The sequence below is a fragment of the Pan troglodytes genome, chromosome 4 (genome assembly GCF_028858775.2).
Source record: "Pan troglodytes isolate AG18354 chromosome 4, NHGRI_mPanTro3-v2.0_pri, whole genome shotgun sequence".
In the NCBI taxonomy this organism is placed as follows: Eukaryota; Metazoa; Chordata; class Mammalia; order Primates; family Hominidae; genus Pan; species Pan troglodytes.
Genome location: NC_072402.2, coordinates 111,099,703 through 111,121,982, shown reverse-complemented (window position 1 = coordinate 111,121,982; position 22,280 = coordinate 111,099,703). Strand labels below are relative to the sequence as shown.

Genomic DNA, 22,280 nt, shown 5'->3' with positions numbered 1-22,280 from the left:
AACATTGCTTAGACTTGGTTATTCTATTGAGTAGTACTTAATGAAAAATTTTGCTTTATCTTCTACCTTTACTCCTTTTCTACAATGGAAAAAATAAACATAATTGTAAGTTTATCATTCACAGTACACTGTGAATCTTTTATATATTAAATACATGTTGTAATATACATCTTTTTACCCTGGTGAAAGAAATTGGGTGCAATTGTCTTTTTATAATAATGGTGTTAAGTGTGTAATTTTCCCATAAAAAGTGTGACCTAAAATGATCTGAAGGAATAACTATTCTGGAAGTATTATTAAAATACACTTAGAAATAAATTTTTAAAAAGTGGTTCACTTCCCAAATACTTTTATTGCCCCAAAACCTATGTATTAGGCCTCTTCCAAGTATTCCCTCTTTCTATATCTTTCAGACATGACTGCCTTACATAATGTTTGGATCTGGGGTCCGTTGCTTAGCTTTAGTGGGATTTTTGGAAGGACACTGATATATTAAGAGCCACTTACTCATTTGTCATACTGACCATTATTGCTAGAATATTCAATTAGTGAGGATTTACTGAGTGCTCACTGTAAGATTCTACATCTGTCACTGAGATTAACAAAAAGGTGCTCTTTGTTCATTCATTCATCCACCAAGCTGTTTAAGTACCTGCTGTGTACCAAGTATGGTGCCAGGAATTTGGGACAGATTTCCTTTTACAAGGCACTGATAGACCCTGTAAAATGAAAATAAGATCTGCTATTGTGAGAATTAAATGAAAAAATATATCTAAAATACTTTGTATAGCCTCTGAATGAGTATTTTTCCCCAAGAATGGCACAGACTGCTTTTGAGAAGTTTTTACAAATCATTGTGAAGATAGGCTGAGTCTTGCTTAATACCAAATGTTAATTTACTGATTTAAAGAAATAATCCAAGGGGGAAATACATTTAAGTATTTTCTTTCACTACAGTGTCAATAGGAAACATCAAATTAAGAGAGAGCCAAAACAGGCCATGCGCGGTGACTCACGCTTGTAATCCCAGCACTTTGGGAGGCCGAGGAAGGCAGATGACCTGAGGTCAGAAGTTTGAGACCAGCCTGGCCATTGTGGTGAAACCGTGTCTCTACTAAAAGTACAAAAATTAGCTGGGCATAGTGGCGGGCGCCTGCAATTCCAGCTACTCGGGAGGCTGAGGCGGGAGAATCACTTGAACCCGGGAGGGGAAGGTTTCAGTGAGCCAAGATCGCACCACTGCACTCCAGCCTGGGCGACACAGTAAGACTCCATCTCAAAAAAAAAAAAAAAAAGAAAAAAAGGAGAGGGCCAAAACAATAAAGAGTAAGAATATTAGGAAACAGTCACATGTAAAAGAACTATAGAATAAAAAGCTGTTAAAAAAACATGTAAACATAATACTTCACTTGTTTGCAGATGCTGTCTTCTTGAATGTTGGCTTTTAGTCATTCTTGACGTTTCACCTGGAAAGGGGAAACTATCATGTCAGTGAATGATCTTAGCTATTCATTATTTCTGTGACCTCTTAGAAAGTTCAGGCCAAACATCAGAAGGAATTAGTATTGCAGTAACTCAAATCTAAGAAGGCAAAGCTGGTGCTTTCTCTAGGAAACATCCTTACCCTTCTGCTTGCCCCAGAAGTCCTATAAATCTTTCAACCAAAATGTTTTCATAAGGGGATGGTGATTTGGACATGAATTTGAATCTGATTTCCTTAATCAAAAAGTGAGTAGTTTTTATATGTTCCATAAGTAGAAATGAATCCAAAATTAGAAAATCAGCTGCAAAATACTAACAAATTTATAATAGTGTTTTTATGTTCTGAGGGAAAAAAAGCTTCTATTTTCCTTATTTACTTAGAATAATAACTTAGTAAATAACCTTAATAATAACTGACTTTTATTTATTTATTTATTTATTTGAGATGGAGTCTTGCTCTGTCGCCCAGGCTGGAGTGCAGTGGCACAATCTCTGCTCACTGCAAGCTCCACCTCCCGGGTTCACGCCATTCTTCTGCCTCAGCCTCCCAAGTAGCTGGGACTACAGGTGCCTGCCACCACGCCCAGCTAATTTTTTGTATTTTTAGTAGAGACAGGGTTTCACCTTGTTAGCCAGGATGGTCTCAATCTCCTGATCTCGTGATCCGCCTGCCTCGGCCTCCCAAAGTGCTGGGATTACAGGCGTGAGCCACCGCACCTGGCCAATAACTGACATTTTAAATAATCTCCTTCCTTAACTGATACTATTGCCTGAAGCTATTTGAAGATATTGTAGACTATTTTATTTTTTCCAGTGTTAGAACTTTCTGTGATGAACAAAACATATTCTATACTTGTGCTGTCCAGTGTGGCTCCTGAGCATCTGAAATGTGGCTGTTGATCTAGTACAACTGAGGAACTGAATTTTTAATTATATTTCATTTTAATTAATTTAAATGTAAACTTAAACAGCCACCTGTGACTAGTGGCTGCCATATTGAACAGTACAGTTCAAGACTACAAATACTAATTCTCAGGGTTAAAATAGACTTCAAAATAAATTGAAATAGGTTTCAAAATAAAGAATATTGAGAAAGTTGCTTATTGGAAATCCTAGTTTTACAAAAAAGCTTACATGGGTATATTGCGTGATGCTGAGTTTTGGGATACAATTGAACCCATGACCCAGATAGTGAACATAGTACCCAATAATTTTTCAACCTTTGATCTCCTTCCTCCCTCTCCCATGTAGTAGCTCCCAAGTGTCTATCGTTGCCATCTTTATGTGCATGTGTACCCATTGTTTAGCTCCTACTTATAAGTGAGAACATGTGGTATTTGGTTTTCTGTTCTTGTGTTAATTCACTTGGGTTAATGGCCTCCGGCTACATTCATGTTGCTGCAAAGGACATGATTTCATTCTGTTTTATGGCTGCATGGTATTCCATGGTATATATGTACATTTTCTTTATCCAATCCATCACTGATGAGTACCTAGGTTGATTCCATGTCTTTGCTATTGTGAATAGTGCTGTGATTAGCATACAAGTGCACGTGTCTTTTTGGTAGAATGATTTATATTCCTTTGGGTATATACCCAGTAATACGATTGCTGGGTTGAATAGTTCCATGTTTAGTTCTTTGAGAAATCTCCAAACTGCTTTCCACAGTGGCTGAACTAATTTACATTCCCACCAACAGTGCACAAGCATTCCCCTTTCTCCACAGCCTCACTGACAAATGTTATTTTTTGACGTTTTAACAATAACCATTCTGACTAGTGTGAGATGGTACCTCACTGTGGTTTTGATTTGCATTTCTCTGATGATTAGTGATGTTGAGCATTTTTTCATGTTTTTTGGCCACTTGCATGTCTTCTTTTGAGAAGTGTCTGTTCATGTCCTTTGCCCATTATTTAATGAAGTTATTTGTTTTTTGCTCACTGATTTAAGCTCCTTATAGATTGTGGATATTACACCATTGTTGGATGCATAGTTTGTGAATATTTTCTCCCATTCTGTAGGCTGTCTGTTTACTCAGTTGATAGTTTCTTTTGCTGTGCAGCAGCTCTTTTGTTTAATTAGGTCCCACTTGTCAATTTTTATTTTTGTTGCAATTGCTTTTGAGGACTTAGTCATGTATTCTTTTCGAAGGCCAATGTTCAGAAGAGTATTTCCTAGGTTTTCTACTGGGATTTTTATAGCTGTGGGTCTTCTACTTAAGTCTTCAATCCATCTTGAGTTAATTTTTGTATGTGGTGATAAGTAAGGGGACAGTTTCATTCTTCTACTTATAGCTAGCCACTTATCTCAGCATCATTTATTGACCAGGGAGTCTTTTCCCCATTGAAAAAGCTTATATTTCAATATTCCATTAGGCTTGACATTTCAAAAATAATCTTTATAATATAAATTAGGTGACTTAAAATGTTTATTCTTTCTTTCAATCTTGATTTTTGTTTTGTCTTTCCTATTTTTCTGTATTTTTTTCAAGTTGGTAACCACAACCAAAAGTGTTTTTTCAGATATGAGAATTAGACCAATAGTTTCATCATTTCTAGCAGAATGTTTTATTAGAAACACAGAGTGACAGAGTAAGAGAGAGAATGAATGCATGGGCTCAACGTCATGCCAGTGTAGGATGTTAATTACTTTGGCAGACTTGGTGAGTGCTTTAAGACAGTGGGAGGAGCCAAGATGAATTCAGTTAATTCCTTCAGATGCATGTCATAGGGCATTTTGTTTGTTTGTTTAGGTAATGTTGGAGTTGATTTTCCCTTTCCTTCATAACTCTTCATGTTATTATCACATGTGTTTCCAGACTACAGCTGACCTTTTTTTAATTAAAAGCTGAATTTTAAAAAGGGGCTGAGGTGCATTTATCCATAGCAGTGTCTCTCTGGTTTCCCTTTTTAACATTGAAACTCCATTTTAAATTGTAGAATATAATTTTTATGCCCCTAAAGAAAGTTATCTGTTGATTCACTGAATACTGTATCTGCCAGGTTGCCTTCTTCTTTTGTAAAATTTCAGTTAAGTGGAATATTTGGAATCATGGGCTTCTGGTTGATCAAAAGCAAAAGAAGAAATTGCTATTCATTTATTATTTATTTACCAAGTACCTATTATATGCCAGGTATCATTCTTGGTATTGGGAATACAACAGTGAAGAAAATAGACAAAATTCTCCATCCTTGGGGAGCTTAAATTCCAGAGGAATCCTTTTGTTTTCCTACTTCAATAGAGGATTTTTTCAAAATAATCTATTTTATTTTATCTTGCAAGTACATAAATGACCACAGTATGGTTTGTCACCCAGGCTGGAGTGCAGAGGCGCGATCTCAACTCACTGCAGCCTCTGCATCTTAGGTTCAAGCAATCCACTGCCTCAGCCTCCCGAGTAGCTGGGGTTGCAGGTGTGTGCCACCACATCTGGCTATTTTTTGTTTTTTGTATTGTTAGTAGAGATGGGGTTTCACCGTGTTGGCCAGGCTGGTCTTGAATTCTGGCCTCAAATGATCTGCCCGCCTTGGGCTCCCAAACTGCTGTGATTATAGGCATGAGCCACTGTGCATGGCTCGGGTTTTTTTGTTTGTTAGTTTTTGAGACAGTCTCATTCTTTCGCCCAGGTTGGAGTGCAATGGCACAATGAGGGCTCACTGCAGCTTCCACCTCCTGGGCTCAAATGATCCTCTCACCTCAGCCTCCCAAGTAGCCGGGACTACAGGCATATGCCACCATACCCAGCTAATGTTTGTATTTTTTGTGGAGATGGGGTCTTGCCATGTTGCCCAAGCTGGTCTCAAACTCCTGAGCTCAAGCAATCCTCCTGCCTCGGCCTCCCAAAATGCTGGAATAACAGGCATGAGCCACTGCACCCAGCCTTGTTTGTTTTTGATCACTAAGACTCCTGAGTGTCCTGAAAACCCTCATTCCTTAGGACTGTTGATATAGGACAGAAGTTCTCTGAACTACTTAGGAAGTCTTTTAACAAATACTGATGCTGCCTTCCCCTCTCCCATTTCCCAGTCCCCCACCCCCACCATTCTGATGTAGTTGCATGGGCCATGGAGCATAAGCATCAAAATATTTTAATTAATCACCCCAGGCAATTATGAAGAGTTGAGCATCATAATTAATATCTATTTATATAGAAAGTTTAGATTACTGACTTGAATGGTATGGAGCCCAGCATATATAAACCAAAAAGTATCTGAGACAGGTCTCAATCAATTTAGAAGTTTATTTTGCCAAGGTTAAGGGTGCATGGATTTTGAAGGCTTCAGTATTTAAAGGGAAACAGCAGCCTGGGGGGAAAGAGGGAGGGTATGGTCACCTTACTGAATCCATATATTGCAAGAGAAAAGGAGCAGGTAGGGGAATAGTCAATTACATATACGCCTGGTGCTCAGTAAATTGGCACTTTAAATAAGATAAGGTGAACATAGAGTAGCTACCTGTGGAGATATTTAACTTTTTATCTGTAGCTATCTGCTTTGGAACAAAAGGAAAGGCAGCTTCTTGCATGACTCAGCTTTCAGCTTAATTTTTTTTTCTTTTGGCATAGTGAATTTAGGGTCCCAAGTTTTTATTTTCCTTTCATACATATATACTAGAAGATATTTAAAAACCTAATGATATCAACTTGTTTTGTTTTAATTTGTGATTACAAAATGAAGTGTGCAAAAAGTACAGGAGAAATGGCATTAAAGTTTTCATGTTTTAGGTTCTCTTTTCACCTCTTTTACCTCAAGTCTAACATTATATTTACCCACGTATTCATTTATTTGTTATGCATTTATTTAGCACTTACTGTATACCAGGTGTTACAGACTCAAAGATAATGAACAAGGAATGAACTTTGTCCTCTAGGAATTTACAGCCTAGTACAGATTTGCAAACTTTTTCTGTAAAGGGTCATATAGTATATATTTTTGGTTTTGTGGGCCATATGGTCTCTGTCACAATGATTCAACTCTGCTATTATAGCAAAAAAGTAGTCATAGATATTACATAGATAAATGGGCATGCTCTGTTCCAATAAACTAGATTTACAGAAACAGGAAATGATCTAGATTTGGCTGCAGGTCTTACTTGCCAACCTCTGGTTTACTAGAAGTGAGATAAAATAAATCAGTCATTACTATAGAGTGGGGTAAGTGATCGAAGCTTGAGCAATTACTTTGATAAGATAATGAAGAGCTATCAAATTAGACTGGGAGTTACGTGAGATACAGAAGATTTCTGAAGGAGATGCTGTTCAAGTGACTTATGAAACATGCGCTGGAGTTTGAAGAAAGGGAAAGAAAAGGATGTTCTGAGCAGAGGGACAAACATGTGCAAAGCAGGAGCATGTAAAATAACAGTGACCGTTTATAGAAGCTAAAAGAAATTTGGTGGCTGAATGAAGGCTACCTACTTCAGCAAGAAGATGAGACTAGAGAGGTAGGCCCAGCTATGTTCTGATGGGCCTTGGCTATGAAGTGAGAAACTTGGGTATGAAGCTAAAAGTCTTGTGGGGAGCAAATAAAGGATTTTAAGCAGGAAAGAGTAACAGAATTTGTTGGCTGCCTGTTGGAAAGAGTGAGACCAATTAGGAGACCAATGCAGTAAACCAGGTGGAAAATGTTGAGAGGTAGGGATGATCAGGACGGAATGGATGTGAGAGCTATTTAGACAATAAAAGCTCCAGTCCTTGGTAATTGAGTATGGGGATAACCAAGAAAGAAACATCCTAGATAACTTCTAGATTTCCAGCATGGGTGACTGGATGGTATAATTTATGTAGGTAGAAGGAGAAAATTTGGGAAAGGGTACGAGATGATGAATTAAGCACAGGACTTTGAGTTCAAGATAAATATATGACAGTCAATTGTATCTACCCAGTAGAAAATGGATTGCTACTTAATTGAAGATAGAAATTTGGTACTCAGCCATACATAGTGGTAGATTAAAGTCACAGATTTAGATTAGATTATCTGTAGAGAGTTTTAGAGTGAAAAAACAGGGGGCCAAGGATATGACTCTAAGATAGCATGTATTTAAGGACAAGAATTCTGATATGGACCTTTCATACAGAGATGGGAGAAACCAGAAGACAGAGTTTAACAGACTGAAGGAAGAGTTTCAAGACGGTAGCAGTCGGCATTAAGCACTGAAGAGAAAGAAAGAAATGTGTCTCTGGGATTATATGTTATGAATGCCTTTGCAGAAAAGAAAATGAGGACATAGGGAATACTCTCTATGTAGGGAATTAGACCACTGTCTCTAGAAACATAGCCAAAGCATGAGCAGCTCAGACACTGCTAGTGGGACTATAAATTTGATGTTTCTCGAAGGATGTTGAGAAAACTATATTGAGAGATCGAACCTTTTAACAATGAGTAATTCCACTCCTAAAAAATCATACCAGGAAAATAACCAGATGCTCTCTAGTCTGTAAGGATGAACAAAAGTTCCAAAATGACATTTTGGATCATTCATCTAATTTGATTAACTCCAAGGGTCATGTCCTGTAAACACTTATTGATATGAATGACATTATTTTAAACATTTTCCCCTCCAACTATAGCCTCAGACCAAACTTATTTTGAATCGGCTTTATATATATGTTAGATTTTTAAATTAAGAGACATTTTAAATATTGAAAGTTACAGAGTATGTAATTAACACATATGTACCATAACCAGATTGCAGAGAAGTTATTATATTTGTCCACAGCTCTTAAAAACAACATTACAAATGCATGTCAAGCCCCCTTTGTGCCTTTCCCTAATCCTGTTCTTCTCCCTCTCTCACCTCTTTACAGTTGAGATTTATGCTTCTTGACCTTGTTTTTATTACTTGCCTATGTGTAAATCTATACACAGTTTATAGCATTGTTTGTATATTTTTAAACCTTTGATTAATACTGTCATATTGTTTATGTCATTCTTCAACTTGATGTCTTTACTCACTACTGTTTTTGAGATTTTTTATGATGATACATTGTAGATGCATTTCTTTCAAACCTACATTCTATTGTATTTCATTATGTGATGCCACTTCAATTTGTATGTATACGTATTTTCTGTTGATAGGCATCTGGACTAGTTATTTAACATCTCTGTTCCTCAATTTCCTCACTTATAAATGGAGATAATAATGGTATCAACCTCATGGAGTGGTGCTGAGCATTAAATTAATTAATATATATAAAGGACTAGCTCAAGCCCTGGCATACAATAAACATCCAGTGTATATTAGCTATTATTATAAATATGACTATTAATATTATTGTTAACCTCTTCTCAATTCTTTGCTGTTACAGATATTGTTCATGTCTCCTCCATTTATGCATAAATTTCTTGAGCACATGTAACTAAAAGTTGAATTTCTGGTTGAAGGGTATGCTTGAGTCTATTTTTTTTTTTTAGATGTTGCCAAAGTCCTCTCAAGAGGTGGTACCAGCTCTTCTTCCACCAATACCATGTGAAAGTTTCTGTTTCCTTGTCAGCACTTGGTATTGTAAGACTAATGTTTTTGGCAATCCATTAGATACTAAAATGGCATCCAGTTTCTAAAATTACGTTTTCCTTACACTTAGTGAGGTTAGGAATCTTTTTATATCTTCATTGGCCATTGGGGTTTTCTTTTCTGTTGACTGTTCACGTCATTTGCCCATTTTTCTTACTTTTTCTTTATTTTTAAAGACGGGGTCTCACTTTGTTGCCCAGGCTGGAGTGCAGTTGCTATTCATAGGCAATCGTAGCTCACTATGGCCTTGAACTCCTGGCCTCAAGGCATCCTCCCTTCTCGTCCTCCCAAGTAGCTGGGATTACAGGCACATGCCACCATGCCTAGCCTTACCCATTTTTCTACTGGGTTGTTATATTTTCCTTATTGCATTGTGGAATTCTTTATCTAAATACAATCTTTGTCATATCTCAAATTACATTAATAATCTATTTGGTTTTTTAAAATTTGAAAACATTACTTTAATAAAAACTATTCATGCATATGGGAAACAACAAAATAAAATTGTACAGAAGAGTTTGTGACAAAACACAACCCTCCTGCCCTACCTCCCTCTCCACACCCATGCCCAGTCCCCAGAGGCAAAGTCTTGGTACCATTTGTGCTTCTAGTTCTCCTGATCATTTCTTCCATAACACGGAAAAATATGCTAATACTTCTGTATCCTGATGACCAGCTTTTTTTTTTTTCCCCCAGAGACAAGGTCTCGCTGTGTTACCCAGGCTGGAGTGCAGTAGTACAATCATAGCTCGCTGCAGCCTCCAAACTCCTGGACTCAAGTGACCTTCCTGCCTTAGCCTTCCAAGTAGCTGAGACTACAGTGTGCACCACCATGCCTGGCTAATTTTTTCAATTTTTTTTGTGAAGATCAATGTCTCACTTTGTTGCCTGGGCTAGTTTCGAACTCCTGGCTTCAAGTGATCCTCCTGCCTTGGCCTTTAAAAGTGCTGGGATTACAGGCATGAACCACTATGCCCAACCCTGATTACCAACTTTAGATAATATCTCCTTATTCCATGCTAGGAAAAGGAAGTACAGCCACTGTTTTCAGCCCCACTTCTCATTCTCACAATTCATCACACTGGCTGGCTATAAACCCAGAACCTTCAGCGTTTTAGTACCACCCAGCAGCTCCCCTGCTGCATATTCTAGGCAAGGATTTCTAGCGCCTGTATCATCCATCATCATGCTCCCATCTCTTTTGTGTCTCTCTGAAATTTGTTGAAATTTCCTATATTTAATAACTTCTTCTCCTTTTTTCTTAAATATGGTTTTGTTTGCTTATTTGCTTATTGTTTTGTACTTCACTCTACTTATTTCGTAAGAAGCAATGATGAAAGAAAGGCAAATGCATTTATTCCATTCAACAGCTATACACAGAAATTACCAACTATAGCCCGGAAACCTGTTACTTTTTATGACCTAATTATAATTTTTCATACTTTCAATATTTGTAGAACTGAAATTAGAGACTTCTAAATTACATTTTTTGTGTGACTCAAATTGAAGATTTGGGGCAAAATAAGTTTTTAGATGTTTTTTGTAGTCTTTCATGAGCAACTATTTCTGGACTACCTACTAGGTCCAGGAGTCTCTGTTAGTTGAGAATTTCAAACAAAAGCATGCAACCTACTACTTAAATTGCCTCTGTATAGCCCTCATTCCAACTGGGTTTGGGATTTATTATCATTGTGGGGAAGAATAGTGTTTTTCTCTGCCCCTGAGCCTGAGAGACCAAAGCCCATCTTTCCCATTATACATCCCCAAGGTTAGGCTGCGAATTTACTTGAATGACAAATAGTTTTACTGAATTTTCACTTTATACTCAATTTCTTTATAAGTTAAAGGAAGAATAGCCAAGAGAAAAAGAAGACTTTTATATATAGAAAATAATAGCTGTTCATTGTGAAACCATGCAGTTTTGAGTGAGAAGCATCAATCTTGAAATGACTGAAGTCATTTTAGTTCTGCTGTCTGGTGATTGGTGTTCTCTAAGAGCTAAATATTGCCTGACTTGGCCAGCTCCTCTGATACAAACTGAGGTCTTTTTCTTTCTCATGTTATGAGGATATCATCTGAAGATAAGATATATATGCATGAATATGAGTATGAAACGCCTTTTAAAGCATTTGTAACAATAACAACTTAGAGGAAAAAATGTTCAGTACAATTTTGTGTAATTCACCAGATATTCACTGTGGTTATTGCTAGGTAAAGGGATTGCATGTAAGCTGTATTTTCTTTCTGCTTGTCTACATTTTCTACAATTAATATGTGTTTTCAGAACTAATATACAAAAGTTTTATTTTTTTTCAAGGCAGAACACTTACATGATGTTGTTATTGCTACTGACATAGTTCTCTGCTGGACTATCTTAGTTTTGGACAGTCTCAATTTAGTATCTCTTCCTCTGAAAAACTTTCCTTGCCTAGGGCAGAGAAATGTCCTGCTGTTCTGTCACAAAGGCTACAGGGTTATTAGTGTTTTATGGAGGCCATTGGTCATTCATACTTACTGAGCATCCCATGTGCTGCATTCTGTGGGAAAATACAAAGACAGGTATATGGTGGAAAATATCCAAAGTGGGGACCCTCTTTAAAAGAAAGATCATTTTCAACTTCTGAGAGTTTATGTATCATTCCATCAAAACAAATGTGATGGGGTCTGCTGTGCACGTGGTGGTGTGCTGGGTGCTGCACACATCTCAAAGGGAATTGACGTAGCATCAACACTGGCTGCCAGGAGCTCATGGTCATATTGGGAAGATAAGGATTGAATATGTGAAAACAATTTTTAAAAAGAGAAAGAGAGAAAGAAATCAAAGTTAAGTACAGTCCAAAAGCTGTCACAAAACTGTAAATAATCACCAAATGACTGGTGCAGGTACTAAATGTTATCAGAAGGAAAAGACCACCATGGGGCTGAGCAGGCTGCCAGGACTGCATGGAAGTGGGAGGCATTGAGTTGAAATTGGAAGCTAGAAGGTGTCTTTAGGCCTGTGTGTTCAGAATCCTAGAATTTTATTTCCGCCACATTCTGTTGGTCAAAGCCAGTCTCAAGGCCAGCCCAGATTCAAGGGCAGGGAAAGAGCCTCCACCTATTGATGGAAGGAATGGCAAAGGCATGCTGTAAAGAGGCATAGTCACAGGGGACTGTACGTCATTGAAGGTCATTTGTAACAACCTGGCAAGGTGGCGTATGGAAATACCCTGCGATTCAAGTTCTCCAGACTTAGCTCTTGATATAAAGGAGAGCTTTTATAATTTTCTTCCACTCCTGTAACTTTGTTTTCTCATCTTGTTGGTAACAAAATGTAACTTTATATTCTCATTCGTGTGTAACACAGAAGGATAACACATGTATAGATGAATGTAATTTTCTGGTTTGATATAAAAGCATTGTTAATTCATGACCTTTGATAATCAAGCTGCTCATGTTAGTGCTGTCCCTAATTGTTTTCTCATGCCACAATGTACCTGTTATTAATGTCCGAGATGCTAGATGATAGCATGGAAAGGGCAAGAGCTCTAGAATCAGACCGATTTGGTTTAGATTTCCAGGCTGTGCCTCATACTGTCTCTGACTCTTTCAACTGTCATATCATAATCTGTAAAATGGGGACATGTTAGTCTATTCTTGCGTGGCTGTAAAGAAACACCTGAGGCTGGGTAATTTATAAGGAAAAAAGGTTTATTTTGGCTCACTGTTCTGCAAGCTGTATAGGAAGTATGATGTTGGCATCTGCTTCTGGTGAAGGCCTCAGGACACTTCCAATCATGGCGGAAGGCAAAGGGGAACCAGCATGTCACATAGCAAGAGAGGGAGCAAGGTGGGGGAGGAGGTGTCAGGCCTCTTTAAACAACCAGCTCTTGTGTGAACTAACAGGGAGAGAACTCACTCATCACCAAGGGGATGGTGCTAGACCATTCATGAGGGGTTAACCCCCATGACCCAAACACTTCCTACCAGGCCCCACCTCCAACATTGTAGATTACATTTCAACATGGAATTTGGAGAGGATGAACATCCACACCATATCAGGGGATAATTGTAATTCCCCTGCAGGCTTGTTAGTTATTATTGTTAATTTTGTATTTCTATACTGAAAGAATTTAGCTTGAATTTAGTTTTTAAAAACTAGTACTTCTATTTAAAACTTACAATTTGACTTAATTTGGTAGAGTGCAATGAATGTACTTTGGCTTTGATCTTTTATATCAGCCTCTCAACAGCCTACACGTTTAAAATTAAAATTCAGTGTTACACATTCTACTCTGAGTTGGTATTTCTAGACCACAGTTACTTCTTTGCAGCTGTTTCTTGTAGAATGGGGCTTCTCAAGCCTGGATAGAGCTGAGTTTCTCACCAGGGTGCCCAATATATGTAAGTGGGCTGCCAGCAGCGAGGAAGGGTGGGCCTCTGTGGACAGATTGTACCACTTAGTGAGGTAGTCAGTTCCGTTCAGTATTCTTTTCCCCTGAGCAGATCACAATTCATTTTTAAAGCCCTAATCATGAAACTGGGGTATTATGAAAGATCTATGATCAACAATTATAAACCAACCATAATAATGGCTACTGTTTATTGAGTAGTTAATATGTGCCAGGAACTATGTTAAGTGCTTTCTATGTATTATTTCATTTCTTTTCAGAGCAGCCCTATGAGGTAGGTACTACTACTATCCCCATTCTAAAACCTTCAATGACATATCAGTTTATGAAAGTAGTATAATACACTGTGAAAAGTGAAAATACACAGACAGGAAAAATGAATACACCATATTTTTACCAATCAGAGAATATTAATGTTAACATTACATGAACTTCTGGAATTTGGAAAACCTCTTTATTTTTTGCTAAGCCTAAATTTAAGACTATTCTCTAAATATCTAAAAAAGAAATCCTTATTTTAGAAAGTATAATCTGAACCCTGAACTCAGAGTAAAAGCAGGATCCTTTCTTTCTGTTGGTATTCCTGCTTTAGCAATCCTAATCATCCCTAACTCTTGGATGAATCTGGCTGGATATCAGGTAGGTCTTATATGAAAATATTATATGAAAATATTACTTTAAAAACCAAACAAACATTTTTCCAGTTTATCGATTAGCTACTGATGGAAGAAAAATCACAAAATCTGAGCTTAAGAATGAACTTTAATTTGCATGAACAATAAGAACTTACTTTTGATCACACATTTTGGGGTCTGCAGGAATGACTTTTCTTAAGCTATGAGTCTTCAGATAGATTGGGGTGGCTTATTTTGAGACCCAGGCTAGATACATGGATAATGGCTACCATGGTATGTTTTTCTCCTAATGATGACTGAAGCAAAAGGGGACAAGCTCAACAGTATAGGCACTTGTCCAGTAATATCCGAGGGGCCAAAGCAAGTTAGATGTGAAGCCTGAAGTTAAGGGATGGGAAAGGACACACCTACCATGAATGTCCTTGGCCCTGAGACCAAGGCAAGGGTATACTTTTATAACACTACTGTGGGATAATGAAATATTAGGACTAATATTAATAATTTAACCTGCCATACCCACTTCCATGTATATATTTATTCCTATCCTCATGCATCTACTTTACAAATATATGTGTGTGTATGTGTATATGTGTATGTGTGTATACACAGATGCAGAGGCATATATATATATATATGATATACATATGGACACAGACACACATGTACACAGAAGATAAAACATGTAGCTATGTGTAAAAATTCTTTATAAAACATGAAAATGGGATAGCATATGGAAGCAGGGTGATGAGCTGAAAAGGCTGGTGGCATAGGCCTGGCATAAATTGAAAGGTCTTGGAGTCTTTTACATTTATTTAGAAACACCATAAAGAGCAAGTATAAAAGCATTTCAGGGAGAAGACTAACCTAAATTTGATGATAACTCAGACCCTGGAAACTTGGGGAAGGGGACAAGGGCAGAGGTGGGGGAGGGGAGTGCAAGGCACAGAATTAGGGTTAAGGAGGAGTGAATGAGAAGATATTAAAAATGCCCACAATTTTGTGAGCCTAGGGAATTTGAGAGAGACCATAGTGACATTGACCAGGAGACAGAATTTGTGAAGGGTGACTTGAAGAGTGGTCTTAGCATGATTAGGTTTCAGGTATCAGCAAACATCAAACTGGTTATATTCTCCAGATAACTGAACTTTGGTAGTATGTTGAGACAGGCACACTAATTAGCTTTGTTTGTGACAATGAACAAATTTCTAATGTCTCTTCCAGCACTTAAATTCTACAGTCCTTTGACCTTTGTTGAAACCTGCAGTTGGAGGAATATGAGCAAAATATTTGCTAAAGGAGGTTAGGTAGAGAGAAAAGAACAAGACTTGTATGTCAGGGATCAAACCGATGTCCTCCACATAAATGTTCTTGGTCAGCATAGGGTTATTGTTCTTGTTATTCTTTTTGAAATTCTTTTTTATTTTTCTTTTTTTAAATTTGAGACTCTATAGGCTGGGTACACTTCTCTAGTCCAGCCACAGACCCCACCAAGCCCTCTTATCTTAGATCTATCCACTTCACACATTTACATTAAATCTAGTCCTGGAAGACATTGAGATTTTGATCCCTGCTCTTAGTCTTAGGGCTCACTGATTGCTTGTGGGAAGGTGGAAAATACTCAAAAGCAGGAAAAACCAAAGGTAGCTAAGCATTGAACCACGAAAGTCAAGATTAAATGATGTTTTAAACAAGTACTAAAGTTAGCTGATTGGTCCAGAAAGCTGAAAATCAAGCTTGTTAAAATCTCTGTTGGTTCTTTTATAACTTGACTAGATTTTGGACTCTGCCAAGAGTAGAAATAATGTCTGTTCTATGTTCTGAAACTTTATCTTACAGTGCGATTACAGTGCTATGCTCTTCAGGTGTAAAGAAAGAACTTTATAATCCTCAATTTCAAAACAAAGAAAGGGAGAGAAGGGTGTGGAGACAGGAAGAAAAAGAGAACAAAAGATTAAAAGTTGCCTCACCTTTCCAAATAATAGAGTTTTTGTTTAGAATAACCCAAATGAAACATGTTTTTTTCATACACTTATCACTTTTCTAGAAACAATGAGAAAGTTGAAAATAAGTCTAGTATGTGAATATATTTAAGAAATACCTTTTTTTTTTCATTAACCGGTTTCTCTAGCTTAAATGTCACTCATAACACATTTTCTTCTGTTTAACCCCTTCTGCAGAAATGACTTGCTAATGGTCTGTCGCCAGCTGAATATGGAAGAGTCTGTGGCTGAGATCATGAACCAATTGGGAGCAGATGAAAATGGGAAGATTTCCTTTCAGGATTTCACAAGATGCCGCATGCAGCTTGTTCGAGAAATTAGGAAGGAGGAAGTAGATCTTTCTGCAAAGTCAGACAACTCCTGTCCAAAGAAGCTGAGGGATAGAATTGCTTCCTGGCCCACGAGCAGTGACAACAGTTTGGGTAGGTATAACCAGGTGGCAGTTTTATGGCACTCCACTGGCCTTGCCTGTGATCTCTCATTAAATGAGAGTAGCCTCCCCATCATGGGGCCACAGCCTCAGCTCACACTGAGGCTGCCCTCCTGGCCACACTTTCCCTGGGGGAGTGCTCACTGTTTCCCCCAGTTCTGTCTGATGGCTTCACACTTCCCAGCTTGCTGCTTTCTTTATTTTGCTTCTTCCATTTTCCAAGTATAATAATGCATTCAAGTAGCTATTATGGAAGAAGGGCAAATGCATAAGAAAGGTAGTAACTGCATCAGCAGGCCTCAGAAGCTCTTTGGGGAGGAAGTTTCAAGGTTACATGCAGAGGCTTTTAAAAGCAATTTTTTTGGGGGGCGGGGGACGGAGTCTTGCTCTGTTGCCCAGGCTGGCGTGCAGTGGCGGGATCTCGGCTCACTGCAACCTCTGCCTCCCGGGTTCCCGCCTTTCTCCTGCCTCAGTTTCCTGAGTAGCTGGGACTACAGGCACCTGCTACCACGCCCAGCTAATTTTTTGTATTTTTAGTAGAGACGGGGTTTCACCGTATTAGCCAGGATGGTCTTGATCTCCTGACCTCATGATCCACCTGCCTTGGCCTCCCAAAGTGCTGGGATTACAGGCGTGAGCCACTGCGCCTGGCCTAAAAGCAATTTTTAAAATTTAATATTAAAATCGTTTTCTATAAAGATGGTTTTTCTGTTCATAAGTTTATATTTCTTACTGGTGCAAGATAAGCAGTTGGAAAGAAAGTTCTTAATACTGTTGATAATTATTGAAATTGGGTGATGGGAACATGGGGTTTCTTGTATATATTTTTGAATACTCAGTTATACATATTTTTTAGTATGTTTGAGATTTTATATAATAAAAAGTTAAAAAGGAAAGAAAGGAGACATCTTAAAGGGTAGCCTTGACAAAGAGACAGAAGAAAGTATCTGAATTTTCAGGGTTTGTTTTTCCTTGAAAATGTGTCTTTGATCTCATTGTTTCTCTGCTAGGTAGATCTATTGGCAAGAAGTAAAGGGTCATGTTGGTTGTCCCTGTCCAAATGAGCATAGATAATTGTGTAGTGCCACATACACACACATCTTTAAACAATGCTTCTTCTTATTGAGTAATGGAAACAATAAAAATGTCCACATGCACTTCATGCATTACTTCCTTCATATATTCTACTTTAGCAGCAAATCAGATGTCTGGTAATGCATGTGCTCTTAACATAATATGTAGAAATACTTAATATTGAAATACAAACTTTCTGAATATTCAAGTAATATATGTTCATTATAAAAAAACACGGGGAAAAAAAGGCAAGCAGAAGAAAATAAAAATCATACTAATCCTACCACCTGGAAATAATAACTACTGCCTACGTTTGATATACTTACTTCTGGAATCTTTTCCTCTCCCTCTGTCTCTCTCGTCATGTGTGTGATTTGTGTTTTACTAATTTTTCCACATATCTTCTGCATATTTTGTATCTTGCAGTTTTTCTTTTGCATTTTCTTCATGCTTTTAATGGTATTTGAAAGCATGATTTGTAAGTTTGCATGACACAAAATAGACACTCAGTAAATATTTATTAAATGATGAAATGAAGGAATTTTTTCTGCTAAGCTGTATTTTCAGATTTTTCTGCCAAGAACTTGGATTTCTTCTATAAACACATAAGTGTACACACATACATAGTTGAAGTGTTAAGTACATTGTGGAACACCCCAACCAATAATTGCATACTATATAGCATTAAAATAATGTGTAAATGTGTATCAAAATATGTACACAGAAGGAAATTTTTTGTGAAAAAAATCGTTTATGTGTAGTAGATATTTATAAAAATCCTAAAAGGAACTGGTTTGAAAGAATTGCTGCACACATCTAATTGGTTTGACCAGCTTGGAAGACTGTCCTGACCAGAGGAAGGGTTGAAAAACAATACCCTTTCATCCTTTTATATAACCTTATACCCTTGGGAAAAGAGGTGGTAACTGACAGGAGGTGATTCATAAAACATGTCCTGAACTGAGGAAGTGCCAGCGGCTGTGAAACCTCCTACCACTTTCTCCTGGTAGTTAAGAGTTCAGAGTCAGACTATTTGAGTGAGAATCCTGTTTCTGACGCTTACTGTCTACATGACACTAGACAAATTATTTAACCTCTCTGTGTCTCATTTTCCTCAAATGTAGAATGGGGGCAGTTGTTATTTGGGGGAATAAAGGAGCTAATATATATGTAAAGTCCATAAAGCAATGCCCCGCACATAATCACTAAATATGTGTTAAACTAATATTGTTATTATTATTACCACCCGGTTTTAAGTCCTGGGGATTGGGAAAACAACTCCCTGTTCAGCCTAATGTAAATCAAATACATCCAAAAATTGACACTAATTAGGCTGGGCACCATGGCTCACACCTGTAATCCCAGCACTTTAGGAGGCCGAGGCGGGAGGATCACTTGAGGTCACAAGTTTGAAACTAGCCTGGGCAACGTACAAAAAATTTAAAAGTTAGCCAGGTGCAGTGGTGCATGCCTGTTGTCCTAGCTACTCAGGAGGCTGATATGGAGGGGTTACTTGAGCCCAAGAGTTAGAGGTTGCAGTGAGCTATGATTACACCACTGCACTCCAGCTGGGGTGATAGAGTAAGACCCTGTATCCAAAAAAAAAAAGGACAATAATTAGATAAAGATATACATGTTCAATTAGTCCTTCTCTTTTCTATATTATTAACCTCTCCTTCTGACTCTATTTAGGTAAACTCCAGGATCTCCCTTCTGGGGGTGGAGGGAAACCGTCTCTTGACTTTGTGTCCCCATTAGTACTGCCTTATTTCTCTGACCCTTTCTTCAATGAACTCTTACTGTCTTCAGTCCTCACCACTCTGCTGGCCCTGCTCTTGCTGCCTCTATGTTGGCAATCCAAAGATTCCTTTTCTGCCCACATCTAAATCTTTGGAATTTGACCCAGCTGACCACTCCTTCATGCTACCTATACTTTATTCTCTTGGACTTCTTGACACCATGTTCTCCTGTTTACCATTTTAGCTTCCCTTTCTCCGCCTATACTACTTCCAAATTTGGAGGTGCCTGGGGGTTACATTCTCTCCTTAGATGATTTCTTGTGGTCCCATGGGTTTATTTATTTATTTATTTGAGTCAGGATCTCACTCTGTCACCCAGGCTGGAGTGCAGTGGTGCAATCATGGCTCACTACAGCCTCAACCTCCTGGACTCAAGTGATCCTCCTGTCTCAGCTTCCCAAGTAGCTGGAACTACAGGCATGCACCACCAGGCCCAGCTAATATTTTGTATTTTTTTGTGGAGATGGGGTTTCACTGTGTTGTCCAGGATAGTCTCAACTCTTGGACTCAAGCCATCTTCCTGCCTCAGCCTCCCAGAGTGCTGAGATTACAGGCAAGCGCCACCATGCCAAGCTTGGTCGTATGGTTTTAAATACTAGTTTTGTACCAGTAACTCCCAAATATAATTATATATATCCCTGCCCTTTCCTGTGATCTCCAGAATCAGGTTAAATTGACATGTATTCCTAGATATCTTACAGACTTCCAACCTTAATGCAGTGAAAAAGAACTTTTGATTCTGTCCCCTACTTTTTCTCCCAGGCTTACTAGTCTCCCAGATAACCTTTACCTAGGAAATATCTGCATTTAGTAAATATCTGCATCTCGGAAATATTTCTGTTCATCTGTTTGCTCAAGCTGGCAAGTCCCACTGTCTCGCGTGCAAAAGTATAGCCAGAATCTGCCCACTTCCTTTGCTCTCCTGCCATCACCGTGTCCAAATCACCATCATATCTTGCCTTGCCTACTAAAATAACCTTTAACTGGCCTCCCTGGCCCCTTCCTTGGCTCCTGACATTTTATTTTCTACCTTGTAGTCAGAATTGTCTTTTAAAGTTATAAAATCATGCTTAGTTCAATCCCATGTCTAAAACATTCTGTGGCTTCTGTATCATCTTAAAATAAAGTCCAAATTCCTTACCACAATGTGGTGCACACCACCCACTCTGAGTTGATCTCATCTTGCTCCCCTGACTTACCATGTTTGCCACAGTCACACTGGCCTTCCTGCTTTTCCTCTAATTTAGCAAACTCAGCCTGTCTCCGAGCCTTTACTAGGCACTTAACCAGGCTTAAATATTTCCTCTTCAGAGAGGCCTTTCCAAGCTCAAGCAGCCTCTCCTCCTTTCCTCATTCACATGCCCTTAACTGCTTCATATCACTCACCCTTATCTGACATGAGTTATGTACCTTCTTGAATATTTACTTATCTATCTTTCCCCATACAAATAAATTTCCACCGGATTACTAATGACGTTGATTGTCATGTTTACTGCTATACTCCAGCACTTAGAACAGCGCCTGGCACAGGGAAGATGCTTGATGCATGTTTGTTGAATGAATGAATGAATGAATGAATGAATGAGTAATGCACTGTCATGCTACTTTAAGGACACAGGGAAGTGCAGTGCACAGTTCCAGACACTAAATAACTTATAATGTGATTGTGGAGGCATAAGCACATGACAAATTAAGTGACAATAAGCTTTAAAGTAGAGTTAACAAAAGTTTGGAAGCCATCGAATGGTACAGAAGTTATGGTCTGCTCTTTAAGAGGAGCTAAGAAATACTGTGAACAGGAGTTTCAGGAAATGGTTACCTGTGACTGTAGGATGGAGAGAAGTAGAGAGAATGTTGTGCTGTTGTGAGAAAAGCCTAAGAAAAACTTCAGTTTAATAGTTAAGTGACAGAAGAAGTTTATTGTCAGCCTCGACATTTCACAGCACATCTACAGCAGGGATCTGGGTTGGCAGAAAAAGACTTGTCAAAACATTACATGCTCAGCTCGGAAGAGGAATTTCCATAGATTCATTCTTCCCAAGTGTTTTCTGCAGAACACTGATTTAAAGAGATGGTTATAAATATTATGTGATGAAAGAATTTCTTTGTTAAGTACATGTGAAAACTTTGGGTTAAACTAGATTATAGTTTTCTTTATGGCAAGACATCTCGGAGCCTTTAATATGCTATTGTTTCTTGAGAGTCTCCAGAAGAAGAATAAAATATAAGCATTTTCCACACTTAATTGACTATAAACTTTTACTCACAAAGCTTCTCTTAGGCCATGCATTCTCTGCTCAAAAGTTCTTTGGGTGAAAATTAAGGCACCTGAACAACCACGTCATAACAGATTTTTATATCGGTTTTAAGCCATCCCAGAAACAATATTTTTAAATTTTTATGTGTTTTAGACATCAGCTATACAATTTAATACTTGTAGCAATAATACAAATGTTTTAAAATTACTAGTATTTATTAGCATGAGACAATTTGCTAGGCACTTTACTTGTATTGTAATGCTAGAAAGATAGATCCCAATTTCACCACTGAGTTGCCATGGAACTTAGGCTAAGTTCCTGATTGTTCTGAGCTTTAAGTTTTTTATGTCTAAAGATAAAGCAGTAACACAAACATTATAGGGAAGTTGGAAAGATTTAGTGAGATATTACATGTAAAGTTCCTACATAGAGCTTAAAATATCACAGGTTTTCAGTATATAATCGTGTTGTTATCATTATCATCTCTAATCCTTGCAACTACTTTCCTCATCTAGAATAGAATGCTCCTTCTGTACAGGAGGAAACTGAGGCTGTAAGCCACAGAGCAAGTAAGGAATAGAGAACACTCAGTCTGTTGAAAGAGATGATTGAGTCTCTTGCAACTTTAACTTAGAAAACTGACGTGATGAGCAAAGTGCAAACTGAAAATAACACTGCCACCCAGAGGCCACTCCCAG

General features: G+C 38.1%; 1 protein-coding gene and 1 long non-coding RNA gene across 3 annotated transcripts in view; one reads left to right on the top strand and one right to left on the bottom strand.

Annotated features, from left to right (window-relative positions):
* The window catches only part of MCC (MCC regulator of WNT signaling pathway), a 463,570-nt gene that overhangs the window by 84,180 nt on the left and 357,110 nt on the right, over positions 1-22,280 (top strand). The window contains exons 1-2 of one of the 2 annotated variants that reach the window (XM_063810572.1): positions 12,047-12,186; positions 16,199-16,443. In XM_063810572.1, the coding sequence (XP_063666642.1) occupies positions 16,212-16,443 (232 nt within the window). In that variant the 5' untranslated portion in view covers positions 12,047-12,186; positions 16,199-16,211. Of the gene's footprint in view, positions 1-12,046; positions 12,187-16,198; positions 16,444-22,280 lie in introns of those variants that run through there. The other variant, XM_009449469.4, reaches the window with a different exon arrangement.
* Positions 21,297-22,280, bottom strand: part of LOC129144007 (uncharacterized) — a 57,019-nt gene continuing 56,035 nt past the window's right edge. The window contains exon 3 of the long non-coding RNA XR_008548056.2: positions 21,297-21,382. This is a non-coding gene — a long non-coding RNA (uncharacterized LOC129144007). The remainder of the gene's footprint in view (positions 21,383-22,280) is intronic.